Source organism: Annulohypoxylon maeteangense (assembly GCF_022496945.1).
Source record: "Annulohypoxylon maeteangense strain CBS 123835 unplaced genomic scaffold GGS22scaffold_2, whole genome shotgun sequence".
Taxonomy (NCBI): domain Eukaryota; kingdom Fungi; phylum Ascomycota; class Sordariomycetes; order Xylariales; family Hypoxylaceae; genus Annulohypoxylon; species Annulohypoxylon maeteangense.
This window is the reverse complement of record NW_025953249.1, coordinates 2,072,823-2,100,795: the sequence shown is the minus strand read 5'-3', so window position 1 is coordinate 2,100,795 and position 27,973 is coordinate 2,072,823. Positions and strand designations below refer to the sequence as shown.

Genomic DNA, 27,973 nt, shown 5'->3' with positions numbered 1-27,973 from the left:
AGGTAGATGTCAAAACGGCAATATGGGGAACCGGGAATGAAGGAAATTCAATCAGTTTAATATACCTATGAAGCTCTCGAATCGCAGAAGGAACGCACCTGAGCAACTTTATAATCTTGACAAATGTAAGATGAAGGATTTCTTTCTGGCTAAAACTGGGATGCGAAACAAGTATAACAGAATGCCCATTACCCTGCCTGATGTAATACAATTCACCTATTCTCGGCCTAGCTACCGTGTACCAAATCAGGAAGTAGGAAAGCCATATCATTCATTGGGCGGAGCTCTTTCTACCTCTCATTCTGAACTCCATCGATCTTTGCTAACGGCGTTATCATACCCCTGTCATTCATTGCGACCATCCGTCTCTCTTGATCGCGTTGTGTAGTGGAAATGTAATGTCCTAATATCAACCAACCCTTCCATAGCCTGGCACGTGCGCGTTTTTACACCATATCACCGTAGGCGTCCAACTATGACCGACCTTATTCAGGGTAGGCGTGCAGATGTAGACTTTAGGAAGTCTTCTTAGGCACTGCGGATCCATTCGTGTATTTGCCGATGTCAGTAGCATCGTGGAACTGACGCGTAGCAGTCTTGACGCCTTCCCAAAGAGATCGTGCGGCCGGGGGCGTGCTTTGGGCACCCACCAACGAATCCAGGCGCAACTCGAGCGCTCTAAATGAGTCCTGCACATGGGAGCTCTGGGCGAATCGAGTACGAAGGAAAATGGTGTAGATGGCGATGAGAATCCAAGAGCGTCGCTGGAAGAAAATGGCGGAGAGGAATAGTCGGAACCAGATGAGGATTTCAAGGCTGGACACAATGGACATAGATGCGTCGTAGTATTGCTTGACAAAGTTTCCGATAGCTTCAGCGAGAGGGTTGGCAGACTGCGATTTAGTGCCAGGAGAGGCACCGGCGGGGGCCTTGTTAGGCTGAACCGTAGGAATCACGTTGTTGCGAGTGTAGGTCGCTACGTGGAATACGGAATAGATTCCATACGGAAGCATGGCGAGAGAGTACTGGGGAGATATGAGCCAGACTGAGGCCAGGACTTGAAAGAGAGAAACGTTAGCATCGCTGTCGGTGGACATAGGGGTTGGTGAGACGTACGGAGGTACTGGACGTTCTCATCAGAGAGAAGACCAACGAGTCCTATGTTCTTGGCGCCAACCTTCTGTCGGGCTCGCCATGTCTTGTAGACGACAATTCCATACGTCAGAGCGGCGGAGACAAAGGCCGTGCGGTAAGTGAATCGGGCAGAGCCAGTGTTGTAGCTGAAGGCGATAAGGGAGAAGGAGTATCGGAAGATGCATAGGAGGAGTACAAGGTGTCTGTAAATGTAAGTATAGAGGTTAGCTGTCGAGTTCTTCTTCACAATGACAAACTCGAATCGGGGGAGTGAATGATTTAGCCGAAACGAGTCCCCGGCGGTGTCTAGCAATGTAGATTATTTATAGTCGAAGGAAGATAACGTACCCGCTGAACCAAGCGACTACGAGGATTCAAAAGTTAGTATAAATAAAGAGGAAGAGTACCTGGGGATGACATACATTGTAATGTCTGGGCCAAAGCCAGAAGCCTCTCGCCGAGAGGCAAGTTCGCGGAAGGCGGAGGCGCCATGTTCTCGATAGTAATAGTAGCAGCAGGATTTACTACTCCTTAAAGAGAAAAAAAAAACCAAACAAAGGTGTCGCAAAAATACCGAAAAGAACTTCTGAGGCAGAAAAGCGCAAAATCGTAGAGGCGAGATCGCGTGCTACTCGGAAGGTGAAATAGGTGATGTGGAATGCCTCGGAGGTTGATGATGTCGTATTGGTGAAAAAGAGCTTGGAAGCTGGTGAGGTGGCTGGATTTCTATGGAAAGTGGGAAAAAATGACGATGAGGGCCAATGAGGGCCACTAGGCAAATGCTTATCCTAGCACTTGTATGACCAGTGACCTTGAATTTAGCTGCTCGGTTTGTGGTCGGTGCGTCACCCGATGCTACTAGGTACAGATTTATGGGTCTTAACATAAATACAGAATTGTGTACGTATATGTACCTGAAGACGCTCGTAGATGCGTGTGCATTCGATGTTACTACTTCGGCAGTCCGATGGTTTTGCACGATATCACAAGATCGTTTCAAGGATTTCGAGATCATTAATATTTATTATTCTACAACTTGATCAGTTTTTTTCAATAAGTACCTACCCAGTGATTATGACTCTGAATCATGATGTCTCACATTAATCAGATGTATCTATACGCAAGTACCTACATATATGTATGCATGCAGATATTTTAGGGCGGTTGCTTATAATTGTACAGAATACTTCGAGATTGGCAGCTGCGTTCAGGATGAGCTGAACACCTGGGCAGTTACTAGAACTGTGCTAGCTAGTAGATACCCACTTGCCTTTCGTCATATGTCCAAAAACCTAGTAAATAAGTGCACAGGGCAAAAGATAAAACCCCACATAGAGAGAGACAGCTGTAAAGCTCATCTCATCTTCAACAATATTCAACGTGGCCGCGTGGCATTCAAACTTGCGACGAAGTACAGTTACTTCGATTACAAATATTTATAAGGAGAGCCGGTACTAGATATCAGAAACCCTTCACTTGATTTTGCTCACTATTAGATAACCGCCAGCCGCGAGACGTTATCAAGAACACAGATAATAAGAAAATGTCAGCAGTTTGTTAAAATAAACGCAGAATATTCCTCTGTTCAACTTTTCACTTGCAAGATGGAAACATAACTTTTCTCTTGTTCTTGGTAGAAACATCGATTAGGTTATATGAGAACAACACAACTATTACAGGTGGATTGCCTCAAGGATAATACAACGCCACGATATCACCCACGATGCATAGCATCTAATAGCGCCAATCAAGATAAGGCTTCGGAAAGAAAATGTTGGTTCAGCTCGACAGTGAATGTTGTTATGTACCTAGAGGTACCTTGAGCGTCTGCTGTGTTACTAGAACAATATTTCTTCAGGACCCTGACCCTGAAATTCCGAATGCAAACGGGCGAATCCTTTACACGAGGCTTTCTCGAGATATGAGCTACAATCGTTGCCATGGACCGAATTTAGTTGCAAGCCCCTGCAAACTCTCACATCGAGAAACTTAGTAAGCTTAAAGATAGGTTATGTACGACTCAACTTTGGAAGATTTCCATTTTAGCATATAGATATATCACGAAAGTCATCGTAGTATTGAGAAGATGATGGGTTTGTTATCAACTGAAGATTGATCTTGGCATGAGAAGGGTCAATCCATTAAAACTCCCCAATCTGATTGGACGAAAAACAGTACCCACTTCCCCACCATTGACCGGTCCTACTAGGTATCTTTTTTTCGTCTGTAGTTGTCGACTATATGAAGTCGAAATCAACAAGACCTTCACAACTTCCATCGACAACCATGGAAAATCAGCTAAAAACTGATCATGATCTCCCCGTCACTATAGGAATTCACGTCCGGCCCACATCAACCGCCGACGAAGAGAAAGGATGCGATGGCAACGATCGGCCGAAGAGCCCAGATGCATCGCCGAAGCAGTCGGCGTTCAAGTCGCTCGGCTGGCTAGACCGATTCCTTGCCGTCTGGATCCTGCTTGCGATGGCCATCGGGATCATTCTAGGCAACTTCGTGCCGGAAACAGCTGATGCCCTGCAGAAAGGCCAATTCGTTGGCGTCTCGGTGCCGATAGGCAAGTGATCTTCCCCCACGCACGACAGGGTTTCGTCGTAGATGGCTTGTTTTGTGTTAACTCGTGCCGCCCACAGCTGTTGGGTTACTCGTCATGATGTACCCTATCTTATGCAAGGTCCGGTACGAGACCCTGCATGAGATATTCTCTCACCGGGGTATCTGGAAGCAGATCGCGTTCAGTGTCTTTATGAACTGGATCGTAGCTCCGTTCCTTATGGTTCGTAACTTACATAAAATGACCTGGAGTTCGTTCTTCTCCCACAGTTTTGGCTTACCTATTCCTCTCTATAGCTAGCACTTGCATGGGCGTGCTTACCAGATAAGCCCGAGCTTCGTACAGGTTTAATCCTTGTCGGCTTGGGCAGATGCATCGCAATGGTACGAACACCCGAAGAGTTATAAAGATGAAATCAGAGCACTCACCCCATTAAAGGTACTTATATGGACAGGCCTAGCTGGTGGTGACAGCGAGTACTGCGCCATCCTCGTAGCCGTTAACTCTATCCTCCAGATGGTTTTATTCGCCCCCTTAGCAGTCTTCTTCATCCGAGTGATCAGCCACGAATCTGGACCGCTTAATGTTTCATACGAGGTCGTCGCAACTAGTGTAGGGACCTTTCTCGGCATTCCATTAGGCGCAGCTATGCTCTCACGCTTTGGTTTGCGTGCCTTAGCTGGCCCGCAATGGTACGAGAAGGTCTTTCTAAGATTCGTCGCTCCATGGTCTCTCATCGGCCTTCTATACACGATCCTAGTCCTGTTCGCCTACCAAGGCCAACAGGTCGTTCATCAGATCGTGTCCGTTCTACGAGTATCTGTCCCACTTATAGTATACTTCATCGTTATCTTCTTCTTGACTCTATGGGCTACACATCGGTGTGGATTTGGTTATGCTCTTGGTACCACCCAAAGCTTTACTGCTGCTAGCAATAATTTCGAACTCGCCATTGCTGTAGCTATCGCGACATATGGGCCCAACAGCGATCAGGCTCTAGCATCTACGGTCGGCCCTCTCATCGAAGTGCCAGTTCTCCTAGGCTTAGTCTATGTCGTTAAGCTTATCGGACATAGATGGGCTTGGAAGGATTAACGCAATTTCGAGATCAACGTAATATAATTTACACATCATCCAGTTAAACCTAGTGTTCGATGTGAAATGTGCACACGAGATTACCTATTCTAAAGGAAAGTGCATTTCGAATATGCTAGAGCCATAATGGACCATGACTCAATACCGTCTAATGCGCCCATCCTAAGCCCCCTTGTTTAAGCCCGATAGACCGTCACTAGAACGTTAGAGTAAACCCATGTTTTTTTATCGCCGATTCTTGATATTGAATCTTCACCCCTGAATGGTCTCTAGTAGGTACACTAAGCCTTACGGACCCGGGGCAATGGAAAGCTAGCATAAATACGGCATAGCGAGGACCTCATCTTATGCTGGATGGTCTCTACGAATCTAATTGGCTCGTATAGCCTTAATTAGTATATATTACGGGTCTCGTATTCAGGGGCAAGACCGCAAGGAACGAACGTGAATCTGTACTTCGGGACAACCGTCAAATACGCAACATTACAGTGTTGAAGCCAATCCTTCCAGACTTCCAGGCGGGCATCTCTTATATTGAGCTCGTCCGCGACTTCGCCGTATTCCTCGATTTTATTACGTCCAGTTTCCATGTCGGCCGGTTCGTCAACAGCGTTTTGGCCAAGTGGTATGGGCACAAGGAGAGCGCTGCTGGTCGAAAGAACTAAGACGGCCACGAGGATTTAGGTATGACTGAGTGATGAATTTCATGAACGGATGCAGATGCCTTTCGCTAGTTAGGTTACCTACCTAGGCAGATAGGTAGTATATATATTGACGGTTCCACGGCGCGTACGATCGCTCAGCTCGTTCAAGACAGTTACTTCATGACGTTAAATACATGGCCAATTAGGTAGGTAAAGAGATATTCGGTAGGTAGATAGAGAAAGCTCAAGGAATATTACAACTACCTAATCCCTATGACTCCTGTAAAGCTATCACATCCTCAATTTCTCGCAGCGCGCTCTCAGTGTTATTCTGGAAGCTCATCGCCAAACTTGCGCCATATATTTTGATATCATTTTCAGCATGTCGTCTTATCAGATCAGCAACAGCAAAGTGATTATCCTTTTCCGCAATTTTAATTGCTCCGTCGTATCCAGTTCTCCCCGGGTCAGAACTCATGGCCCCGACAATCAACAGCAACTGGACCATATCAATCCCGCCTCTGCGTGCCGCATGATCTAATATACTTTCGTTTCCTATGCCAGAAAATGGGTTCAAGTCGGCTTTGTAATGAATTAATAAAAGTGCAGTCTCCAAATCACCGCTTTCAGCAGCCATGTACAAAGCCGTTCTTCCTGGATAGCCAGGTTCCCCAGGTGCGTTAACATCAGCCCCATTCTCGATCAAGAGTTGAATTAAGCTTAATTTGTCCTTTTTTCGTTGTGGCAATGTTGGATGCCATGCACACGCAGCCTGTAAAGCCGTTAATCCTCGAATTCCTAGTGCAGGCTGATTGATATCGGATCCCTTGCGTATCAGTTGATCAACCAACAATCGATTGCCTATAGAGGCAGCCGCTTGAATCGGAGAAAATGAGCGTGTATGGCTTTTCCAAGCGCATATGTAGAAATGAAAATATGCGTTGATATCTACGCCCGCATTCAGGGTCTCCTGGATTAACTCATGCCGGGCTTCATACAATATTAGAGCTGCTAATACATGGCTATCTCTGACTGGGACACCGTGCCTAAGAAGTAGTTCATAACTTGCTAATTTATTCTCCACCGGAACATCGTACAAGCCACGTTGTTCTTGATCCGCAAGGTCGGGGTCTTGACGAAGACATGGTTCCAATAGGCATACACCAGGTTTCGATAGGTCATGCTGGTTCACAATCGTGTTTAACAGGAGCCTTAGTGTGTCAGGGAATAGATTAATTGAAGAGTGAGAGAGGATGCGGTGTAGAAAGTCGAACGCGTTCAGATCATCTGGATGGATTTTCAACATTGCACCATGATCAATCAAGTATTTAAGCATTTCGTAGCTTGCGGTGTCGCGCGCACGTTTAGTATCAGGGAATAGTTCGCAAGTAGCTATAGTCGCCAAAGCAATGATACTCCAGGGTTCAGAGTTGATTTCGACCACTGCATTGATGTCCACGCCAGCCTCAAGCAACCACGAAACAGCTTCATAATTGTCGAAACGAGCTGCTTTCAATAATGCTTTTGCACCACTCTTGCTGATATCTGTATGACGGGAAAGAATTAGTAAAATGTCAATTCCGTTTTCCTCGACTCCGGCTTCTAAGACTTCCGGATCTATGCCTATCCCTGACTGCAGAAGGAGGTTTAAAATATCGTGAAGCCCCTCATAGAAGCCAGATCTTCGAGCCTTCTCCATTAAGAGGTAGAAAAGATGGCTGGCAGGCAACGACAGTGAGGGAAGTTTTAGATCGACTCCGAATTTAATAAGTGCTCGAACGACATCGATATCAGCACCTGAATTTTGCATCGTGAATTGTTCAACAAGGGCCAATTCTAGAAATTTGATGCGGTCGAATTGGGCATCCGTTGGTTTTGATGTCAAGTATTCGAGTAATGCATCCGTGCCTCGTTTCGCCGAAAGGCAGACACCTGGTCGAGTAATATGGTTGGTTGCTTGGGAGCTGTACGGGAGTAATCTTTTGAAAATATTCAAATCGAGATAATAAGTTCCTTCCAAGATTGTCGGGCGCCATTCAACCGGAATTGGATAATCTTCGTAAATGCCATTCACTACATCCTCCACAACGCCCCAAGTCAAGTCGACGTTAGCTCCACTGTTCAGAAATATGTCCAGGGTTTGGCTCCATTGCTCGTTATCCAAGTCAAGATCGATCAAAAGTAACCCCGATTTCGTTTGAGAAAAAGAATTATGTAGATATGCGTGGTCTCGTCTTAGCTCTGCAACAATTCGCCTGCTGAATAAAGCGCCTAGGAATGATTGAAAGATAGACGGTTTAACGATGCAATCGCGATTCATTCTAGGAGGTCCTGTTGTTTGGTGTATGTTGGTGTATATGCAGTGGTTAACATCGCACACCCCTAGCAATAACTTTACACACTCCATATTCCCAGTAGCAGCTGCCTCGATGATTGGCATTACCCTTATTGAATAAGGTGTCTTAAAGTAGAAATCAAGACTAACTCCAGTTTTAAGTAGATCCTGAATAACGTTGAGTGCATCCATTGAAGCAGCAGCGGCAAGATGGTAATAGCCATTGGAAAGGACCCATCCAGAATGCCGAAGTCCAATTTCTATCAAAAGAATGAAAACATCCTTATAACCATGTAATCCAGCATGGTATACCAATACTTCCCAAACAGCCCTTATAGTAGGAAGGTTGCACTGGAACAAACCAAGTAGGACTATTTTGGGTGTTCGCAGAAGTAGAAGTTGGATAATGTCAGGGCAAATTGGGGGGCCTCTATGGAAGCTTTCGCAGCGAGTATCTAGTAGATTGTTAGATATCAGATAGATTGCTTCTGCTAGAAGGTAATGGGCATTCGTATTCCACGTGGATACCGAAGTTGTAGGTGCTGGGTCCAGTGCTTTCAAAAAGCAGAACATAGGCGATGTTGGCGTAAATCCTAAAAGCCCAGATGAATCAATGTTACTGAGTAGGCCGCCTACGAAGTCGCTTGTAGGGTCAAATTCAAGCCCATGGGTAATCGCTAGAATCCATTCATTAGTCCAGGCTAACAGATACGTACGTGATAAGACTATAAGACATTGTACAGATAGGTACTTACAAAGTAGCTCATTCTTGAACAAGACCCATGGAATATTTTGGAGAGCAACAACATTTTCTTCTAAGGCAAGCTGAAAAGAGCTGGACGTCCTAGATTCCCAGTTCGAGTCATGTATCGAGACGCATAGATTCTGATGACCCTGGAGTAATCGTATTATATCTTGTGGCTCGGAAACATGAGTCCTAGAGGATTGAGGAGTAAATGGATCCGTAGATAGAGAGACCAAAACTATCGGAGATTGCGCTGGAGATTCCTCTCGATATTCCGGTGAAGGTCGAAGCACGAGGGGTTCCGTAACAGGAGATGGTGTCCTCACCACGATGCCGGTCGGGAGTCTAGCATGTTGGCCTAGACGATATCAACCCCGTTAGAATTTGACGAACACTAGAGATACGACATTCATGCAGGATACAACTAGAATGCCTATGTTCAGATGAAATCACGCACATTTGTTTGCTGATCGGGCCCCCGATCTTCTTATCTCCTTCCACGCCTTTTTCCAGGGAATGCGTGTTCCGTTAAGATAGATTCCGGTGTCTTTGCCATCTCTGGATAAATAATGATGATGCACTGCGACCCAGTCTGCTTTCTTGAGTTTTTTACGTAGACCTAACCTATCCCGCAGCTTTGTTTCGTAAGTCGATAGACTGTTGGCTTCGTTAGCAACCCTGTGGAAGCACATCACAACTGAGGTCTGCCTAGTACGTACGGGGTGATAGGGAATCCGTGTTCACTCTCCATGACCTGTTTCACTTCCTTGAGTGTTTTCCTCTCAGTCTCGTAGAGTTGCCGGATGATGGATTCATTTTGCTCCCATATTTCTCCTGAGGAATCTGTGAAGGGCGGGTGTGTAGAAGCCATAACCACGGAGGTGTAGAATTGACGTTTAGTAGAGTTGAAAAAATCAATGAAGAGGGGTAAGGGGCTATAAAAGTTCAAGGCTTCAGGCTCATCTGTCTAGAGCGGTAGGCTCTAGGTAGGTAGTGTTACACCGCGTGAAGGTGGCGGCCTTATCATCTCCTATTCTTCATCAATTACGTAGGCTAAGGCTACCTCTAACGGAGTGTATAATACTGTCCGGTCTATGGTGGCTTTATACATGTGACACTATTTAGAATATGCTGTCCAATTTCTGGTGGTAAATCCGGTGTATTTTTATTGGGGCGGTGAAATGAAAAACGTACGGACAATCAGCCCTCAAGCGGGTTGTGCCATCTTCCTTTGAACGGCGACATATAACTGGTTTGGAGGCAGAGGCAGTGAAATGTGTATATGCACGCCACAAGAGCATGGATCAATCCGCTGTGCTGTCCAGAATCTTGTCCAAAATCTTGTCCAAAATCTATGGCGCTAGAGTGTACTTAGTAAGTACCTAGTAGGTACCTACATGTAGGTGTCTGTCTACCTTAGGAAGCTATCATAGCCTCGAACTCTAGGTACCATTTCTTACGCCCTGACTTCTTTAGGTACCTGACTCTCTTTGCATGTCTCGAGAGAAGCTTTAGTCAATACCTACATACCGGTTACGACAGCGGCATGAATATATAAACCTACCTTGTCGTCCCTAGGTAGGTTGAAGCATCACCGTAATACCCGCTGACCCATAAAGCCAATAAACACAAAACATCCCTTTTCTTTCATTCACTCACGACCGGGCATCCAAGGATTCTCAATGTAGATGATGTTAACGAATGAGACCATCGTTGGCATAGTCACCCTTCTTACAATGTGTCTTCTCCCAGGTCTTGGTTTCCTTATACGACTAATCCGCCGACGTAAGAAACAGCCACCGGATTCAAGCTTAACTATCCCACTGGAGCCAATTACGAGGCTTGATGACTTGGATTCACTCGAAAGCGGATTCTTATATACCACAGTTCGTACCTACGCGCCTGCTGCGTGAAAGGAGCTTCCGATGGCTAATATAGATGACATATAGAGGAACATAAGGATCGAAACATTCATGGTTCGGTCATCTTCCATGCCTAATGTTAACTTTACAACCCGCCATCGTGAATCTCAACTTGATACTGTACATGCGTGAGCCCTTAACAGCGGGTTCTATTACGGCCTAGGATTATCTATCGCGATAGATATCGTGTATACCGTTGAAAACCGAAACGGCACTATCCAATAGATCGGATCCGTATCGCCTACTCCAAAAGGGATATTTTAGCATTTCAGGTAGATCGGGAGGATGATGGGAACGAGGATCGATAGAGATACGCTGTATATATATGAAGAGTGTCGGTCAGGGGCGCTCGTCTGGGATCTGAACCGTCTGGTCATGTAGATAACCCACCCTTCCCCAATTGAACCTAGATACAATCAATGATACTTAAGCAAAGAGATTCGCCTGAAGAGAAAAGTAAATTGTGGGGAAAGAAAGGGGCTTAATCGTACCTAAGGATTAAACATTAGGACTAACATACCTAACACTCCCCAGATAGAGCTAAACAAAAATTCAAACCACTTGAAACTTCGTAGCTACAGATAGGGGAAACGACAGCGTAATATTAGCTACGTGCATATGTGAAGCTATATCGCGAGAATTGCGACCTGAAGAAGCTAGTCTAGCAAACCTATGCCATACACATGACAACCACCCCCCATGAAATTCGCAGGACTAACGCGCCCGCCAATACTTTTCCGCCACGAGAATTCCAGAAGAGGGTATCAATCCGTACTCCGTCAAATGCAAACATAAACCAAGTCAAACCACCGAATCAAATACATGAATTTTTCCACGTCCCAGAGGAAGGGAGACTTAGTTTCACCGTCGCGTATATTCCTATCGCGGGGACAAGACTATTAATAGAAACCGCCGCCGCGACGACGACGGTCATGACGGTTACGTGGCGTCCAGCCGGGATCAAATCCACCTCGGCCGTGACCTCGTCCATGACCACGAGGTCCTCTGGGACCGCGAGGCTCATGACGACGGTCGTCGCGAGGATCCGGAATCGGCTCTTCGAACTCTTCTTCCCACTCTTCAAACTCGTCCATGTTATACTCGTTGTATGTCCTCTTCTCTTGGACGGCCTCGTCTGCATCGAAAATGAATCGCGTTGTACCTCCATCAGCAACCTTAAGCCCGCGCTTAATAGTGCTGGTGCCTGACGCGGAAGGTGTGTTCAATGACATAGGTGAGTCTGATGACGGAGTGGGAGGCGGAATAGTCGATTGACATTCCTTGCATTGATTCACATAGCGCGAAAGGCCCGCCCGTTCAGAATACTGGTTTACCCTGATCTGGACATCGATGAAAACTTGTAAATCAAACTCGGGGCCAACCTTGGTAGCCTTGCCATGCTGCGTGTAGAGATCGAGAAGATCGAGCATGACTTCAGCTACACAGTTATCGTCGGTGTGCCAATCAAGTGGATTCATACTTCCAAATTCATCATGGAATTGGTTAGTGATTAAGGCTGTCAGCTGAACAATTACAAGAGCACAGGTGTATGAGCTATGCTTAAGCGGCGCATAGGTCATATATAGGTCAATAGACATCTTCAATGCTGTTGGGATGAAGTCCGAGATATCAGCCGGGGGGGCAAGAACTTTCTTAACGATCTTAGCAATAATCTTCTGAGGGTACCGGACACGGAAGTCAAAATTGATCGCTTCGACCATGAATCGCTCAATCCCGATGAGTACTTTGGACGACTGATCAAAAATCTACGTTTTAAGTTAGTTCATATCGATTGTGTAGAAAGAGATGTGAAAAAATCGACTAACCTTGTCGTCCTGAGTAGTCGGATGATCCGGGTTCTTGAGGTTGTGGTGAGCGCATAGAACCTCGCGCGACTTCTTCAACGTATCCTCGATCTTACATGCCACAAAAAGAGAGGCCAGAGCAGCATCGGTATAATTGTAATCGGGGGTAGGATGATCTAGGCGGAAGCGATGGTACAGAGTACACGCGGTATTGTAAGTCTTGACTGGTCTAGGAGTAATTATTAATTATTAGTCCGGATATATGAGACATGACGGGGTGTGACTCACAGCAAGAGAGCCTCTCTAGTAGACTGGATAACTTGGATACCTTGGAGACGGTAATTAGCCTCTCTGGCAGGATCCAGCCGTCTCTCAGAAAACATGCGACCAATATGACATTCGCAGATGTACTGATGGCCAACTTTGATGGTTCCTAAGTCGGGGCCGGCAGTGAGTCCTCGAGATTCCATCGCGCCATTATTAAACCCGTGACTCGGCGCCATGTTTCCGGAGGTATTCGGTGCCAATTTCAACGTCAACTTAGACAGCTTGTCACACGTGCCTTCAACACCAGCGGCATAAAATTGAACGGTAATGGTAGCGTCGAGGTCGTCCGAACCGTCATCAACAGGAGGATTTTTGGACGAAGTAATGGGTTCACCACGTTCGTAACGCCTATAAGAGTCCTCCGGTTCTCCCTCCTCGACCTCTTCGAAATTCCGTGCTTTTAGAATAGTGGCATCAGGGGCGTAACCAGAAGGGCCAAATGGAGGATAGCTAGAAAGCTTAGGTGGGACAATTTTATGACCTTGGGGAATCGAATTGAGATGATTGCTGAAGTTAGAAAAGTCCCATGGGTTATTTGAAACAATAGCTGCCGTAGTCTGGTAGCTATAGGCGGGATTTTGTCGAAGAGGTTGCCCTGAAGGTTGTGGTGGTATCGGTGGTGGTAAATTCGGTGATAATGGATTCGGTCGCAGCGTTGGAGGCGGATAGTAGAATCTAGGCATATCTAGCGGAGGAACATAGTTTGGCCGTCCCTAAAGTCCAGGAGCTTGCTGGGGTCCAGCCCCTCCTGCCCTTCTATCCCATCCCGCATTGGCAGTCGACCCGGTCCGTGTGGGTTCTAAACTCTGAAGACCCACAATATCAATCGCCGCAGGGGTTCGATAGCGATGTTTCTCCAAATCCATCTTCATAATATTTATCACCTTCAGCCAATCGAAAGAAACCAACAGTAACAAAATATACTCAAATAAGGCTGGTGCTAATTAATAAGGACACCACTTCCAAATGAACATGGGTGCATATTTACTAAACGTGATGGATAAGGGAGTTTGCAGAATGAATGTTGGAGAATTACTGGATGGGTGTGCATTTGTGATGTGTGATGCATCTGCATGAGGAAGAAGAGAGAAGAAAACGGGAAGAAGAAAGAAATATCCATGCTTGAGGAAGAATATATTGACATGACTACCTAATATTTACAAAAACTGACCGGAATCTATTGTAGATGGTTACCAAACCCCGATCCGAGACCATCATCAATCGTGAGATATCGCACCGATACCAAATAATAAGAATAGTGGTGTTCTGTTTTCGGCAGCTTGGCCGCGTGGCGGCTTAGGAAGCTTCAGCCAATAAAACAAGCTTTCACAGCCTCGAAGTTTAACATTGCAGCAACCTTACCCATTGCACGCAACCCTTGGAAGGTCCCGAGGCCAGCCAGGGCTCCTGATCGCAAATACGATACACAGCCACCTCAACTCTCCTTTCGTCTCTACCTTCCAAAGTTTCATCTTCGTTCCTTCATCCAAATCCCATCAAATCTAAATATCCCACAGCTCATAATATGTCATTTTAGCATTTTCTGGCCATCATCACGAGTTTTGCGCTTCCGTCGACAAGATGGCTATTTTACGAAAATTACCTGTGTTTCTATCTCTCGCATCCGCCCTCCACGTCCTAGCAAACCCCACGCCCTTCAAGTCTACCGCGGACGATGAAAACGACACGCCTTTACCTGTCGTAATCTGGCATGGCCTCGGCGATACCTTTTCTGCAGAAGGCCTGCAGTCCGTCGGCGCGTTAGTCGAGAAGGTGAATCCAGGCACGCTAGTCTACTACGTGCGCCTAGACGAGAGCCCCTCCAACGACCGAACCGCGACCTTCTACGGCAACGTAACGGATCAGATCGCCAAGGTATGCGACGACTTAGCCTCGCATCCCATCCTATCGACAGCGCCAGCCATCGATGCCGTAGGCTTCAGCCAGGGTGGACAGTTTCTGCGGGGTTACGTCGAGAGATGCAACTTTCCGCCTGTGCGAACACTCGTAACGTTCGGGAGCCAGCATAACGGCATCATCGACTACAAGGCCTGCTCAGCGGCCGACTGGCTATGCAAGGGTGCCATGGCCCTTCTCCACGGTAATACCTGGAGCTCGTGGCTGCAGAGCCGGCTCGTGCCCGCGCAATACTTCCGCGACCCCGCCGACCTCGACAGCTACCTCGAGAACTCCAACTTCCTCGCCGACATCAACAACGAGCGTACGGTCAAGAACGAGACTTACGCGAAGAACATAGCGAGTCTGGAGAACCTGGTCATGTACCTCTTCGACGACGACACAACCGTCATTCCGAAGGAAACCGGTTGGTTCGACGAGGTTAACGGCACAGAGGTCACGCCACTAAGGGCGCGTCCGATATACACCGAAGACTGGATTGGTCTAAAGGCCCTTGACAGAAAGGGTGGACTGAAGTTCAAGACTACTCCTGGAAACCACATGCAATTAACGGACGAAGTACTGGAGGAGGCATTTAGTGAATTCTTCGGCCCCTTCAAGAAGACCTCTTCGAAGGACGACGAGGAAATAGGCGAGCTATAAACGCTCAGCAAATTCAGCAATGTATGTCTTTAGTAATTCCTGGGTACCTACGGAGGTCTGGATAGGGATCACGATTATGCAGCAGCAGCAGCAGCGACGTGGGGTTGATGGATTAATGTAACGTATAACCATGGAATAAATCTCTTGATTAAGAAACTTTTATACCTGTTCCCGCCGTACGCCGTTGATTTGTTCTTCAAAGCCTATGCTAGTAGACCCCAAACTCCCGTTGTCACATCTATGCACATACGATGGATGACCTAACAAGAATCCCTAAACCTCCAGAGCCTTCTTCGCCGCCTTCTTCTGCTTCTTCAGCGCCGCTTTCCTGTCCGCAATCTCCTTATCCAGCTTCGTGTCGTCGCTCTCGGGCAACTTATCCTTATCAACCTTAGCAGCCTTCGTCTTCTTAGCCTTCTTCGCAACAGGCTCAGCTTCCTCGGGCTGTCCCTCCAGCGACTTTCGTTTCTTCCCAATATTCGCCTTCTCGCCCGCAATAATGGCCTTAGCCTCGTCCGAGCCGTCGGCAACGACGTCCTTCTGCTCCAGCCACAGCTCGTCCGTCAGCCAGATCGGCAGGGCCGCCGTCTCGGGGCCCTTGACGTAGATGCTCTTCACGTTCTTCCACTTGCCCGGCACGAACTTCTCCACGAGCGTCTTCGCCACGACGTCGACGTTCTCCGCGATCTGCTCGGCGGTCCAGCCGGCGTGTCCGACGCGGACGGCCGTGTTGACCGTTGGCGACAGGTTGATGAGGGCGGCGCCCACGGCGCGCTCGATCTCGCCCGCTAGTTGCGCCGATGTGCACGCGTTCGGCGTGTTGGCGTCCTTCGTGCGCTTGACCCTCTTCCCGTCCGTCTTTGGCACGCGTGCCTGTATCTCCACCGGGATCGGCCGCTTCGCCGTCGTCTTGTAGAACGTCTTTCCGAGGACGCCCGGCAGCCGGTTGATTATTCTCGTGTCGCCTAGGAACACGTCGTGCTCGGCGAAGAGCTTGCGCTGGGCCTCGAACGTCTTGAACTTGGCTTTCAGCTTTCCGACGTCGATCACGCGCGTGACTCGCTTGCGCAGGTCGGCTGGGAAGTCGTCGGACGCGACTAGGTTCTTGTAGTGGCGCTGGGGTTCGGCGGTGATCAGACATATGCCTATTTCGGGGTCGGTATTCAGAGAGTGAGGAAGGACGATCTTGCCAGGCTTGAGGCTTCGGGAGTCGGAGATGTGGCGCTTCGTGGTGAGGGTAAGCCAGATAGGTGTTTCCTTGGAGCCTTCTTCATCTTCGGGATCTGCTAGGAGGTCTTTCTTCTCTGCATTGGCGGCCTTCTCCTTCGAAGCTTTTTTCATATGCGCCAACAGCGCCTTGGAAGCTTTCAGACTCTATGGAAAAATTAGGACAAGACGATATTACAAAAGTGAAGATTGGAAAGTATACGAACCTGATCTGGGTCTACTAGTGAGACCGCAGTCTCACTACGCAGAGTGACTGATTTAGAAGGAGCCATTGCGATGACGATGAACTTTGTTGATTGAAGCTGTTCCGTCTTCACTCGTTAATCGCAAATTGATAATTTTTTTGGCTTTCAGCAATCTTGTTATCTAACTTATCTTAGCGTGGGGCAGAATTTTCGGAACTGGTCCAAGCGTTTTCACTAGACTCGAATTAGATCCAGTATCCCTGCCACTCAGCATATTTGATAGAATGACCAATCATGTTTGAGCATTCATCAAATTAATCCCCTTTTAGGTCATTGCTATTAATGCATTCACTCGCTCTAAGAGCTTTTACAGTCGAAGAAGTCTCTTCCAGGTGAATAATGTATAATTAAATACCTATATTTTGAAGTATTACTTCAAGAATAAGACTCGAAATATGATAAATAATTTAAACTTTGAAAGATACGAACAGTACGCTGCATCTGCGATTAGTAATTCTCAATTACTTAAATTCGATATTATGCCTATGGTTGGCTCTGTAGTTCTCGCTTCGCTTCAAGTCACTTAACTACCATCACCGCTAGGGAAAAGATGCCCGCTGGGTTGCCGTCTTTTCTCTTGCCTCGCAGATGATAAAACCGTACATTGGCTGTCGGTGCCGAGGTGTAAAGGTGGTGTCATTATTAAGAAGTTCAGGTGAACTGCCGACATTCGTACTTTGGATAGGGGGTTGACACCTTGGACGGGCTGGGCGGGGTGTGAATACGAATCTTTCCTTGACGGTTGTTTCACAGTTCTTCGGTGAGAAATCGCTCAGTCCTGGCAGCTAAGGTAGAGAGGTACATGATGCCGCGAAGCTGGCTTAATTAGGTATTAACAGTAAAATCTGCAGCCACATAACCGGAGAAGAGCTTTGTATCAATTTCTCACCGAAATTGAACCCGGAAGTGGCTGATATCGGCTGCAGTATAATATTGCTCAGACCTTTCTTGTCGTCATGTTCCAGACGATCCTAAATGATGAAACATGTTGGAGGGTCTGGGGTAAACACAACTGGGGTGACTGAATTTGAACTCTTCGGCACATTTAAACAAGTAGCCAGCATGGCCTACCTAAGCTGCGAAGTAATCAATCATGTGAACTTGTAGGTAGGTAGGCAAAATATATTGAAATACCTAGTAGGCAATCTCCATAAAGGAGAAAGAAGGCATAAACTTCGAAAGTTAAAAAGTTATGGATTCGATGTACTTTTACGGAATTCCGGCTCAAAATTAACGATACAACATCTAGAACAAGGCAGCAAGGGTAACGAAAAGTACTCGGTAGAATCTACGATTAGTTACACTAATGTAAGTAAACGGATCATCCCATCGATTGCGTACATGCGCATTAAAGCCGCACAACATATGTGTGATGATGATGTTGGAAAAGAGTTCAGTGATCAAGACGATCCGAGCGTATTGTTGAAACGTTGGTGTGGTGGCAGACCCAGAGCTCGGCGAGTTTCGTCGATCTGCGATGCTCATGTTGATCAGCGTTCACCATCCAATAAGAAGCCGAGACGATGCGATGGCTTCCCAATCTTCGCACATCGAGCTAATTGCCGTGACAATCCATCGGTCACATCGACAGGTTGTCACGTTGGGATGACAGGTCATAGAAACAATTATCGAAACGAGTTGAACTTTTGAAAGAAAGCTAGGTAACTTCCAGGTATACAAATTCCTTACGTCGCAGAACAAGTATATCCTCGTACGGAATCATATTTTTAAAGAAAAAAAAGGACAAACGACCCGTCTAGGTATGCAATAGTAAGACATCGAAGAAAACCAATGCTACGTGTAAGATGCTATTACCTACTAAAAACCCACCAACGATCAGAGCCATCAGCTGCAGTTGGGAGGTAGCGCTTCCTATGAATTACCTCCCATATAAATAGTGTGATGCGAGCTTTGTGGGCTGCCGTAAGGGGCAAGGCAAGCGACAGGAACAGACAATTAACCAGGAAAAAAATCGCCGTACGAGCCTCGCGCCGCAACACTGCCACTGCACGAAGGCGATCTTGTTACAGGAAGCTGACTACAGAGTTTTTGAAGGATCTTTGACGATAGATGCAGTGCAATGTCAAAGAGGTGTACATACATACTACCTAATGTAGTATGTATGGGGTATGTGGCCGGGATGGGAGAAGAGATACCGAACCCGAGTTAAAGGAAGCTTTATTTAGGTAATTACTTACATATTTAGATGAGAGCGCTGCAATGAAGATTCGGCGCCCTTGCTTTCGAGTGGGTTTTTGTGACCTGCAAATAGTAAAGTGCTTACGGTTATCTAATAATGTTCCGAGATCCTGTCAAAAACATTGAGGAACTTTGGGTTGGTGATATTAGATTTGGACTAGAAAGCTGGTATGTTGGTTCGAATCCTTCTGAGTCTTTCCTAATCCTGCAGTCCTGTCAGCAAACATGATCATCATCGACTCTTAGCTGTCAGTTTCAGCTATTGCCTTTTTTCTCTGCCGAGGAAACTTCGGAATCAAAAACCTGAATGGCAAGGGTATAGAGTGCTTGGCTATCAAGTACCGTATCCCGCCAGCCCGCATAGCACTTAAAGGCACTAACAAACACCTAAGCAATCTCTCTTCAGTATCAGACCACTGCCCACATCTTGAAGAGGCTACGGTAACTCGGCTAGTAGAGAAGTTTGAACTAATGAGGACCCTGCGATAATAAGCGTCAGATCCGTCTTGTGATTATGAACCAATAAGTACCGCAATCCCTATAATAGTATGGACTAGAAAAATCTAGTGCCTAAAACACCCTTTTGAAGAAATCGTCCGATTGGAGCTGGGCGAGGCTTGTGACGTTTACGTTTGTCGATCCCGCCCAAATTCTGAGATAGATGAATTAGTTTATTCAAACGATGTGAACGCCGGCCATGAAGCTATTCGTTTTCCTAGCTGTAGAAAACATAGTGGATGTCCCTAAAACCATCCACGCAATCTGTGGTCGCTGAGATGTGCTTATCCTCTACAAGGACTAGGCACCTCGATCGAGCTTTAACAAACCAGTTGGCAACCTGGAAATAGGTTGCAGATGTCGGCTGCAGTGCGACCCTAAGCTTAATAGTCTGGTGGATCTCGGCGGTCGACTTCATTGGTTGCTACCCACTGGAAGTCGGAAGTAAAAAGAGCTTGAACAAGCTTCAAGCTCGTTAAGAGATGGGTCTGTGCCTCTTCCGCCTTTTCCTACGATCATGTACCTAGTACTAAATCTGCACGTGTGAGCGGGGAAGTTGGCCGCGCAACAAGGGCACGTTACAAGAAGGGAGATTGGCAATACGGGGGTGTCCATGCTAGTTTCGGAAACGAATTCATATGGGATGTGAAAGAGTTGATAAAGCAAAAAAATAAGAAAAAAAATCGAACATCCAAAGCATACACGTGTGTAGTAATTCCATACAAGTAGAGAAGAGAGTTCCAGCTGGCATCGTCAGATGATCGACCCCATCTTCTATATCTTGTGAGGGGGAGATGTACAAGTTGGAGATTCCTTGCCAACTTCTAAATTCGATCTCGTTATATGTACTCGACCGCAACCCACCTCGGAACCCCCGTCTGTAATCTTAAAGCTCATCCGTAAAGTAGGTGAGCACCCCTGGTCGGCTTAGGTGTGCCTAGTTGTGTCGGTGACGACAGGCTCCCGCATTATCATAGGTTTTTATCCGCTTGTGGACACCAAACACCAGACTCCGGCGAAGAGTGTGTGAGAAAAAAAGCCATCCTTCACCCCCCACCCTACCTTGGTACAGCTATTACCGACTCCCACCTCTTTATCGCGAGTAATATATGTGGTCGATGCCTTGCGCTTTTGGACGTTAGAAACTTGGAATAGTGGGTGACCGCAGGTCAACACCACCATGGATTCTCAGTGGGTGTTCTCTCATCAAAATTCCCCAGAACGTCCTTTTCGAGCTTCCGAAACACTGACTTGGATGATCCAAAGGTCTATCACAACAGACTGTATTACTCTTGGCAATATAATTGTTAAGGCTGATAGTGCTCTTAATGGCTTCGTCCGCGAGGTTCGGGAAGCCAGGTCTGACGTAGATAACGTATCTCGCGAGTTGCACTCGCTGCAAAGTGTCCTAGATCTCTTGAAGGAAGATGCTGGTCTATTCCCTCCGGAGCTGGCAGAACGCATTCCCGCTGTTGTCGAGCATTGTTCTATTGTGGTAAACGACTTGCATTCAACAGTATCTGCGTTTAGCGACAACGAACTACCGAAGCAGGATAAGAGATCGCAATGGCTGGATACGGGGAGGAAAGAAATCGCCACATTCAGAACCTCCCTAGAGGCGCATAAGGCTGTTTTAGGTCTTGCGATAGATCTTGTCGGAGCGTACGTATGATGTAGCCCGCCAGCCAATTAGCAGCTAACAAATGTGAACAGGACCACGATCCGAGATGCGACCTCAGACATAGAACCTAATAAACGAAATACGATACAAAGACACCAGAATGGCGCCGAAGTCTTGGAAGACGTTTCCCGAATTCTAGTTGAGATGAGTCAGCTGCGGATGCGGTTGCCGAGCGAGTTCGAGAAGAAACAGGGCGAATTCAGCCTATACGATTATATGACGTGTTTGATGTCATTTACTGAGAGAATCGTCAGCTATAAGGAGGACGAGCATGAGGCTGAACAGAGTGTCAAAAGCATCGACCGAAGCATGAACCGAAGCGTAGGCCAAGGCGCATACGTAGGAGAGAGCGAACTGTTCGGAGCTTATGTGGGGGACCAACCCGACAGTGCGATTGAAATAACTATCGAGCCTGCGTTTAGGGCGCTTCACGAAGTGCTAGACAACCCCGAAGACGAGAAAATCCCGACTATCGAAGAATTGATGGCTAGTTTCGTAGGTGTTCCCAGCCGTGCGCCGACTCCGCCGCCAAAAGATATCAAGAGACTTGAGCTTGCCAGAAAACATGCGGTATCCCCGTTCGAGGCCATGCCAGACTCCCCGACAAATCCGTACGGCGTCGTTACCGAAATAAGTTCCGAGGGACGACCATCGGAATCGGAGCCTTCCGTGACGACGAAGAGTAGTAGGGGATTCGGAAAGATATTCGCACCCTTTAAACATGCGATTTCGGAAGGTAGACCTCACACACGATCAACGAGTTCGAGTACCACATCCGATATGCAACCCCCAATTATTCAAGCTAGCCTTGTCAGAAGGGGTAGCCATAGGTTATCGGTATCTTTCAAGAAACTACCGATGTGGAATACGGAGTTGATGATGGATGAACCAGAAGGCCCGAGTGCCAATGCGGTCTTTGGTGTACCACTTCAAAAGAGTATGCAAACTGCCAAGGGGACTTCTAAAACACACCACTCGGGCAACGGAGGTTCATCACGAAGGGACTTCCCCTTATGTATGCAGAAGTGTTGCTTCTTCTTGAAGCATGAAGGGGTTGAGGCACCAGATATCTTCGCCGAGCCGGGTGATAGTTATCGGGTACAAAAGCTAAAGGAGATCTTCAGCAGCGGTCCAACATACGGCGAAGATGTCAACTGGAACAACTTTGGCGTATACGATGCTGCGGACCTCATCCTACTCTTCCTCTCGCAACTCCCTAAGCCGCTAATCCCAGAAACCGCTGCAAAGCGATGGATTGCCTTCTCAAGACAGGCTACACTCTCGGGCTCCCATGCAACACGACTCGATCAGTGTATTGACTTCTGGGAAGAAGCTCTTGGCTGTCTCCGAGGACCTAGTCGCACTCTGTTCAAGCTGCTCCTCAATCTGTGGGCCGATGTCGCACAGGCTGAAGAAAAGAACGATATGACAGCTGAGCGGCTAGCTGGTGTTCTTATAAAGCCTCTCATGCACATCTCATCCGGGAAATACGAGACAGATTACATGCTATCGCTCGCTTTTCTCATCCGGAAGAGAGCAGAATACACGGATATGCTAAAACAAGACCAAGTCGGAGTTCGGCGGATTAGCAGAGCAGCGTGGTGAAGCAGTGACTTCATCTTTCGCCGTATCCCCATACCCAACTCATTATACTTCTTCAAGGACTTGCATTCTCGACATTGAATATTTCGCATACATATACGAAGATACCCGGCGCATTTTCTCATAACAAGTCGCCTCATACGTTTTTCTTTTCTTTTCTTCTGCCGAAGTTGAAGCAGGGCCTTCGTGGGGTCGGTCAAATTACATAATTCCATGCATGCAATGAAGAGGTTGAGGAGATATTTACCGCGGTTGTGGATGAACTAGGTGGTGGAGACATGCATTGGCTTGAAGCCAAAGAGGTTGGGATGATGCACGACGGGACGTATGGACGTATGATATTGTCCGCTATTGATGTCAGCAAGCAGAACAAATTTTTCGCTTTGCATGTCGGCAAGGCGCTTTCAAGGTTCTCATAATGTGTAACAATGTATTGTGGGTTTGTTGGATTTTGAATGTTTGTCGACGATACCATATTACGAACCCAGTCATACTGTACAGAATATATCGATTAGTGTCTCAACGCCGTGTCTTTTGTAAAATGAGACTAACCAGAAAATATACCTCTAGGATAAATGAATTGTTCATAAATGCAAGAGACGATTGAGTCAACACAATGCTTATTTGTGAGTAGATGTTATGAGGTAATGAACATATTGGATCACCTAAAGAAAGTTGTTGAAGTTGGAAAGCAAATCATGACATTCAAATTATCATTGGAAGTTGGTATACGTAGTAGATGCCATACAGTCATATATATAATATGTTTTGATACATATCTTCACTGTGCTAAGTGTAATTTTGAGTATATCCGTAACACTTTGTAGTATCTTAGGCAGGTAGGCAGGAAGAGTAGGAATGGCAGGAACATAGGTCTACAATCCTTAAGTGGTGGGTCGTTAAAAAAATTTTGTGTCCAAACCCACTGCAGTAAAGAGACCTTAAAGAGGCAGTAATTACGGAGGTTGGCTAGTTCAGTAAGGCCGATTTGACGGTTAAAAACGCGCCGCAGCAAGTGCAATTCACTGGATGAAGCAACCGCGACTGGTGGTTTAGGTAATATGTAATATGGGATGAGGAGAAACCGCGTCGGCTGCTCATGCCCAGACAATCAAAGTGAGAAAAGTGGATCTGCATGTCGAAATTCTTAAGGAACAATTGAGAAACGCTAGGACCTATGCCGCGAACTCTCCTCACTCTCTTTTCTATTAGGTCTTCTTTTACCAGACCCAAACCCGACCGTTTTCTGGACCTCAAACTCAAAAAAAAGATATGAGAGACACAATCATTATTCTTCCGTTTTATTTACTTTCTATAAAAATTAATCTCTCCGCCCAATTTGCAGACGCCGAAAAGGGAGACTTACCAGCCTGCATAGATACATATGGTTCGGACACGGAGCTCAATTGTATAAGTGGAGAGGAGGGAAAATCCAGCTAAAAAAAGAGCGTGTACTGAACGCGCAGCGCGAATCCAAGTCTCGACTAAGACGCGCAGAGAACCCACACCCTTTTTGACAGGGCGGATTGTGATACAACCAATCTTCTCAATTCTCTCAACCTTTTCTCCTCAATCCCTCTTTTAAACCTTTTAACCATCACGTCACTTTCTCCATCACGTTTATGTTACTGTGTATTTATCTTTTTCTTTGATATGCCTCTTATCCATTCATGAAATCCTCACCCATCAAGAAGATGGACAGGGCTAACGCAGAGGAGCCTACGTTGCCCCCTGCATCTGCCTCTTCCATCTCTAACACAGCTGGCAAGAAGCGACCTGCACCATCTTTACTTCCACCATTTGAACCACTTTCATCATCGCCTGGTTTCCCACGTCCATTGAAGAGACAAGCTCGAGATGGGTCCATCGCTTCATGTGCCTTCCTCAAGTATCCTACCCCTATCCCAACCTCGAGTACCGGTATCTTGTCGTCGTCTCCTCCACGCGTTCAGTCATCCAGACCTGTACTTCAACGTCCTCAATCATCTGTCTCGGAACGAGCACCCTTATCTGCGGTACCTTCCGTCGAGCTCAACGGGAATGGCGAGATGCTACTAATGGGTCGGTCGAGCAGCTCATCTCACCATGTTCTCTCTACCAACCACCTCATCTCTCGAGTTCATGTTAAGGCACGATATATTCCAGCCTCGGACCCCTTCGAACCGAATAAGGTAGAGATTATCTGCAATGGCTGGAATGGGATAAAATTGCATTGTCAGGGACGAACGTGGGAGTTGTCGAAGGGAGATACATTCACATCCGAAACCGAGACCGAGATCATGGTGGATGTGCAGGATGCAAGAGTAATGGTTCGTTGGCCTAAGAGGGAACGCCATGACTCCGTTGCAAACTTGTCGGACTCATCGTGGGATGAATCGCCACGCTCTAGACACCGTCGTAACGGCTCTGTGTCGGACTTTCTGCAGTCGAGTCCCCTCCGACGAGAAGCTCGTATTCGGTCACCTGAGTCACCAACTCCAGCAGTACGCAATTCGTCGAACGTCAACTTACTTCCGGATGATGACCCTAGCGAGCCCGTCCAAATCTACGAGGACGCGAGTGGAGATGAGCAGGAGCTTCCTGTACCTGCTGCCAATGTAGACGTATCATTTGCCCAGACCGAGATCACGAATAGCTTTTCCAGTGATCTGAGTGATCCCGAGGATGACGACCTTGATGAGGAGAACGATCCCATCGTACATTCTTTCGGCCCCTTCGGAGCCAACCTTTCCAACCGCCTAGCAGCCTTTACGGCGGAATCTCCTAAGCAGTCTCCCAAGCAATCCCGTAGCGGATCATCGGGCGACACAACAGCCAAACCATCGGCAGAGCCTGAGGAGATCATTAACAGCAACGTCGACGTAGCTGCTGTCCGAAACCATGTCGTCAACCAACTAGCATTTTCTAGACTGTCGTCGAACCCTCTATCCGCCATCATGAACAACCTGCCCGCCGAAGAGAAGAAGGACTTAACCAAGCCTGCTTTGAGTAAGATCATCGCAGAAACCTCTTGTATCGGTGTCATCACCCGCCAGGGGAAAGATGCGGCTGGTAAGCCACTGGAGAGCGAGTACTACTACATTCCCGAGCATGACGATGATGAGTCACGCCGGGTCGCGGTGACGGATGGCTTGCGAAAGCCCAGTTTGAGAGCTTGCAGAAAACAACACAAGGTAATGATTTTCCCGACTACTCCGACGTATTTGAGATATTAACTCGCGGTTAGCAATATTTCTGGAAGCGACCTAAGACTCCTTAGATCCCGGAGCAGCCGGCTGCCCATGATTCCCACCCGATCTTACGAACGCATCCCTTCTCAAGATTTAATCTGACAAAGTGGTCCTTCGTAGACGATGCTATCTTTTTCATTTTTCGTTGCTCGTGGCATTGGTGGTGGTGTTACTATCATCACCAATCCTTGCATAGCCGGAGGCGTTGGTCGGTTCTTTCCCATTATGATATTTTTCGGTCGGAGTTGAGGATGATCCGATGATATCCTGTTGCATCGTCTCGAGGTGGTGTGGTAAAGAAAATCAAGGAGAGACAAGGCGGTGGATGAATGGATAATACCCTTCAGAACGCCGATTGCTGGATGGCAAGAGATTCGGGGAGGGAGAATGTTGGGGAAGACCGAGATTGTACAAGTCACAGTTGCTACATAAAGACTAATGGAAAAGTTCACGCCTCATTCATATTTGATGGGCTGGTCGGCCAAAGCTATTCTTAGTCCGAGTGATGGCAGTGTCATATGGTGTATGGTGTATGGCGTATGAAAGCACGTAGTTGAAGATGTGAGTAGGTATGTACTGATGTTGGTGATGTGAACGATGACTAAGTTTGATGGGACGTTGAGGTGCCGATAAGCCTTTATCGGCTGGAGCTACCCCGCATTTCCACTTAAGCTTGCCCAGATGTCAGGGTATCTCCAATATAGTTCCACTTTTATCAAGGATCCGTCTGCCCGTCACCTATGGTACCTAGTAGCATAGCGTCGATGCGTCGCAGCTTCATCGAGGCGAAAACTGGTGATCGCCGCTCGCATGTCGTATGCTTCATCGCGATCTAGACTGCTCATCACTTAGAGCGAACATTCCAGGTTAATCGTAGTACCTATAAAGACCCTGATGTTTCATTAGTTTTTTTGTTTTCACGTTTTACTCGACTTATTAAGTTTAAAACAATTACATCCATCTATTGTTACATACCCAAATACTACTTTACTTCTCACGATGTCGCCACAAATTGACATCCCCAATCTGACATCAATGGCTCCGACGGGACCCACAAGCCCTCAGCACGATAAAGATGCAGCGAGAGCCATGAGCCGGACCAATAGCTGGACACCATCTCTTGGTCGTAGACAAAGTGTAAATGTCCTTTTCTATATTTCGAAATTCGCGAATTACTAACTTCAGATGCCGTAACTAGTATCACCAAGAAGACCAGAAACACGCGCTGCAGATGAGCGGGGTGCAGGATATCCAGGAGTGTCCCGGGTTCACCGAGCGCAAGTAAATTGTCTGCCGAACTTCCACAACCCACTACTTCATCACAAAGCCCTAGCTTAGGGGTTTTAACTCGGATTACACACTTGCCAGTGGTTGAATATTAATGAAATTGGCACATGGGATTATTTCAACAGGCAACGGGGTGGATTTCAATGTCTTAGGGACGGCAGGATTGTATGAATACACACACATGCATGCATGCATAAATAGTCTGGAAGAGAAAAAAGCATGATGTTTGGGTTGGTGGCGTTCTGGGAGTTTCGGTCAAGAAAAGGAGGGCAAATTGAATCTTGTGGTCAGCTGAACGAGCTAGCAAACGAAGCGGGCTCTCAGACTACCTACGTATATGCATACCCCCAGGGCTTGGTACGGAGAACTCGGAAAGGAATGGCGGGATAAGGGAACAAACAGGAAAACACACCAACCTACGTCCTTGGACGATTGTATGATAATAGCAAGACACTAATAACCTTGGAATATACGATTATACGATCCGCAGAAGCCGTTTGGTCGATATATCATATGGGTAGGTAAGTATATTGTATATCTTCACCAGTCAAATTGAAGATACCTTGTATGTAATAGAAATATAAATCAATTTACCTAGGTCGTCCCATTATCTTTCAATAGCCGGGCGTTTTCTCTTGGGACATACATGCTATTACGCGATCGAGCAAACTAATTCTATCATCAAGCCAAATATCCATCACTCTTATTGCTAAACTCTTAGGCCGAGGCATAACTAATGTGGACTTGCCGGACAGAAACGTCCGTCTCCCAAGAACATAACCCAGTCTAAACCCTCACATGCACAAGCGAACCAGCAACACACAATTGACAGAGAAGGGGTAGTTTGGTTAATAATACGCTTATCA

At 46.9% G+C, this 27,973-nt stretch overlaps 9 protein-coding genes across 9 annotated transcripts; 5 read left to right on the top strand and 4 right to left on the bottom strand.

The window, feature by feature from the left end:
* Positions 1 to 37: 37 nt before the first annotated feature.
* On the bottom strand, positions 38 to 2,135 carry GGS22DRAFT_153322 (uncharacterized protein). The gene is made up of 4 exons (XM_047959833.1): positions 1,557 to 2,135; positions 1,483 to 1,498; positions 1,117 to 1,337; positions 38 to 1,057 (listed from the first exon to the last, which is right to left on the bottom strand). Exons 1-4 carry the CDS (start codon positions 1,624 to 1,626, stop codon positions 516 to 518), a joined length of 849 nt encoding a protein of 282 aa, XP_047823000.1. The 5' UTR covers positions 1,627 to 2,135; the 3' UTR covers positions 38 to 515.
* Positions 2,136 to 3,043: 908 nt separating this feature from the next.
* GGS22DRAFT_153319 (arsenical-resistance protein ACR3) lies at positions 3,044 to 4,993 on the top strand. The gene is made up of 4 exons (XM_047959832.1): positions 3,044 to 3,709; positions 3,786 to 3,928; positions 4,003 to 4,089; positions 4,145 to 4,993. The coding sequence occupies exons 1-4, from the start codon at positions 3,376 to 3,378 to the stop codon at positions 4,799 to 4,801; spliced, it is 1,221 nt and encodes a 406-aa protein (XP_047822999.1). The 5' UTR covers positions 3,044 to 3,375; the 3' UTR covers positions 4,802 to 4,993.
* Positions 4,994 to 5,647: 654 nt separating this feature from the next.
* Positions 5,648 to 9,660, bottom strand: GGS22DRAFT_153316 (uncharacterized protein). Its single transcript, XM_047959831.1, has 4 exons — positions 9,245 to 9,660; positions 8,983 to 9,182; positions 8,536 to 8,883; positions 5,648 to 8,457 (listed from the first exon to the last, which is right to left on the bottom strand). The coding sequence occupies exons 1-4, from the start codon at positions 9,394 to 9,396 to the stop codon at positions 5,717 to 5,719; spliced, it is 3,441 nt and encodes a 1,146-aa protein (XP_047822998.1). The 5' UTR covers positions 9,397 to 9,660; the 3' UTR covers positions 5,648 to 5,716.
* Positions 9,661 to 11,029: 1,369 nt separating this feature from the next.
* Positions 11,030 to 12,991, bottom strand: GGS22DRAFT_153314 (cyclin-like protein). The gene is made up of 3 exons (XM_047959830.1): positions 12,541 to 12,991; positions 12,274 to 12,481; positions 11,030 to 12,213 (listed from the first exon to the last, which is right to left on the bottom strand). The coding sequence occupies exons 1-3, from the start codon at positions 12,753 to 12,755 to the stop codon at positions 11,347 to 11,349; spliced, it is 1,290 nt and encodes a 429-aa protein (XP_047822997.1). The 5' UTR covers positions 12,756 to 12,991; the 3' UTR covers positions 11,030 to 11,346.
* Positions 12,992 to 13,941: 950 nt separating this feature from the next.
* On the top strand, positions 13,942 to 15,274 carry GGS22DRAFT_68174 (alpha/beta-hydrolase). Its single transcript, XM_047967776.1, has one exon. The coding sequence runs from the start codon at positions 14,161 to 14,163 to the stop codon at positions 15,136 to 15,138; it is 978 nt and encodes a 325-aa protein (XP_047822996.1). The 5' UTR covers positions 13,942 to 14,160; the 3' UTR covers positions 15,139 to 15,274.
* A 23-nt stretch (positions 15,275 to 15,297) lies between these two features.
* Positions 15,298 to 16,685, bottom strand: GGS22DRAFT_153312 (ribosomal protein L1). The gene is made up of 2 exons (XM_047959829.1): positions 16,572 to 16,685; positions 15,298 to 16,512 (listed from the first exon to the last, which is right to left on the bottom strand). Exons 1-2 carry the CDS (start codon positions 16,635 to 16,637, stop codon positions 15,412 to 15,414), a joined length of 1,167 nt encoding a protein of 388 aa, XP_047822995.1. The 5' UTR covers positions 16,638 to 16,685; the 3' UTR covers positions 15,298 to 15,411.
* A 3,170-nt stretch (positions 16,686 to 19,855) lies between these two features.
* Positions 19,856 to 23,161, top strand: GGS22DRAFT_153311 (Rho GTPase activation protein). Its single transcript, XM_047959828.1, has 3 exons — positions 19,856 to 20,498; positions 20,574 to 20,969; positions 21,021 to 23,161. The coding sequence occupies exons 1-3, from the start codon at positions 20,488 to 20,490 to the stop codon at positions 22,591 to 22,593; spliced, it is 1,980 nt and encodes a 659-aa protein (XP_047822994.1). The 5' UTR covers positions 19,856 to 20,487; the 3' UTR covers positions 22,594 to 23,161.
* A 480-nt stretch (positions 23,162 to 23,641) lies between these two features.
* On the top strand, positions 23,642 to 26,510 carry GGS22DRAFT_153307 (uncharacterized protein). The gene is made up of 3 exons (XM_047959827.1): positions 23,642 to 23,902; positions 23,957 to 25,761; positions 25,815 to 26,510. Exons 2-3 carry the CDS (start codon positions 24,261 to 24,263, stop codon positions 25,847 to 25,849), a joined length of 1,536 nt encoding a protein of 511 aa, XP_047822993.1. The 5' UTR covers positions 23,642 to 23,902; positions 23,957 to 24,260; the 3' UTR covers positions 25,850 to 26,510.
* A 240-nt stretch (positions 26,511 to 26,750) lies between these two features.
* On the top strand, positions 26,751 to 27,615 carry GGS22DRAFT_153302 (uncharacterized protein). The gene is made up of 2 exons (XM_047959826.1): positions 26,751 to 26,957; positions 27,019 to 27,615. Exons 1-2 carry the CDS (start codon positions 26,820 to 26,822, stop codon positions 27,103 to 27,105), a joined length of 225 nt encoding a protein of 74 aa, XP_047822992.1. The 5' UTR covers positions 26,751 to 26,819; the 3' UTR covers positions 27,106 to 27,615.
* Positions 27,616 to 27,973: the final 358 nt, after the last annotated feature.

What these genes read in the sequence shown, in the direction of transcription:
- GGS22DRAFT_153322 (XM_047959833.1), bottom strand. Translation starts at nt 1,626, where the DNA reads ATGGCGCCTCCGCCTTCCGCGAACTTGCCTCTCGGCGAGAGGCTTCTG. An exon ending in TGAGAACGTCCAGTACCTCC is followed by an intron (nt 1,058 to 1,116) that starts GTACGTCTCACC and finishes CTCTCTTTCAAG; the next exon opens with TCCTGGCCTCAGTCTGGCTC.
- GGS22DRAFT_153319 (XM_047959832.1), top strand. Translation starts at nt 3,376, where the DNA reads ATGAAGTCGAAATCAACAAGACCTTCACAACTTCCATCGACAACCATG. An exon ending in TGGCGTCTCGGTGCCGATAG is followed by an intron (nt 3,710 to 3,785) that starts GCAAGTGATCTT and finishes TGCCGCCCACAG; the next exon opens with CTGTTGGGTTACTCGTCATG. An exon ending in TCGTAGCTCCGTTCCTTATG is followed by an intron (nt 3,929 to 4,002) that starts GTTCGTAACTTA and finishes TCCTCTCTATAG; the next exon opens with CTAGCACTTGCATGGGCGTG.
- GGS22DRAFT_153316 (XM_047959831.1), bottom strand. Translation starts at nt 9,396, where the DNA reads ATGGCTTCTACACACCCGCCCTTCACAGATTCCTCAGGAGAAATATGG. An exon ending in CACGGATTCCCTATCACCCC is followed by an intron (nt 9,183 to 9,244) that starts GTACGTACTAGG and finishes CGAAGCCAACAG; the next exon opens with TCTATCGACTTACGAAACAA. An exon ending in GGCCCGATCAGCAAACAAAT is followed by an intron (nt 8,884 to 8,982) that starts GTGCGTGATTTC and finishes GATATCGTCTAG; the next exon opens with GCCAACATGCTAGACTCCCG.
- GGS22DRAFT_153314 (XM_047959830.1), bottom strand. Translation starts at nt 12,755, where the DNA reads ATGGCGCCGAGTCACGGGTTTAATAATGGCGCGATGGAATCTCGAGGA. An exon ending in ACTAGAGAGGCTCTCTTGCT is followed by an intron (nt 12,482 to 12,540) that starts GTGAGTCACACC and finishes AATTACTCCTAG; the next exon opens with ACCAGTCAAGACTTACAATA. An exon ending in CGACTACTCAGGACGACAAG is followed by an intron (nt 12,214 to 12,273) that starts GTTAGTCGATTT and finishes CTTAAAACGTAG; the next exon opens with ATTTTTGATCAGTCGTCCAA.
- GGS22DRAFT_68174 (XM_047967776.1), top strand. Translation starts at nt 14,161, where the DNA reads ATGGCTATTTTACGAAAATTACCTGTGTTTCTATCTCTCGCATCCGCC.
- GGS22DRAFT_153312 (XM_047959829.1), bottom strand. Translation starts at nt 16,637, where the DNA reads ATGGCTCCTTCTAAATCAGTCACTCTGCGTAGTGAGACTGCGGTCTCA. An exon ending in CACTAGTAGACCCAGATCAG is followed by an intron (nt 16,513 to 16,571) that starts GTTCGTATACTT and finishes ATTTTTCCATAG; the next exon opens with AGTCTGAAAGCTTCCAAGGC.
- GGS22DRAFT_153311 (XM_047959828.1), top strand. An exon ending in GCGATAGATCTTGTCGGAGC is followed by an intron (nt 20,970 to 21,020) that starts GTACGTATGATG and finishes AAATGTGAACAG; the next exon opens with GACCACGATCCGAGATGCGA.
- GGS22DRAFT_153307 (XM_047959827.1), top strand. Translation starts at nt 24,261, where the DNA reads ATGAAATCCTCACCCATCAAGAAGATGGACAGGGCTAACGCAGAGGAG. An exon ending in AGCTTGCAGAAAACAACACA is followed by an intron (nt 25,762 to 25,814) that starts AGGTAATGATTT and finishes TAACTCGCGGTT; the next exon opens with AGCAATATTTCTGGAAGCGA.
- GGS22DRAFT_153302 (XM_047959826.1), top strand. Translation starts at nt 26,820, where the DNA reads ATGTCGCCACAAATTGACATCCCCAATCTGACATCAATGGCTCCGACG. An exon ending in CTCTTGGTCGTAGACAAAGT is followed by an intron (nt 26,958 to 27,018) that starts GTAAATGTCCTT and finishes TGCCGTAACTAG; the next exon opens with TATCACCAAGAAGACCAGAA.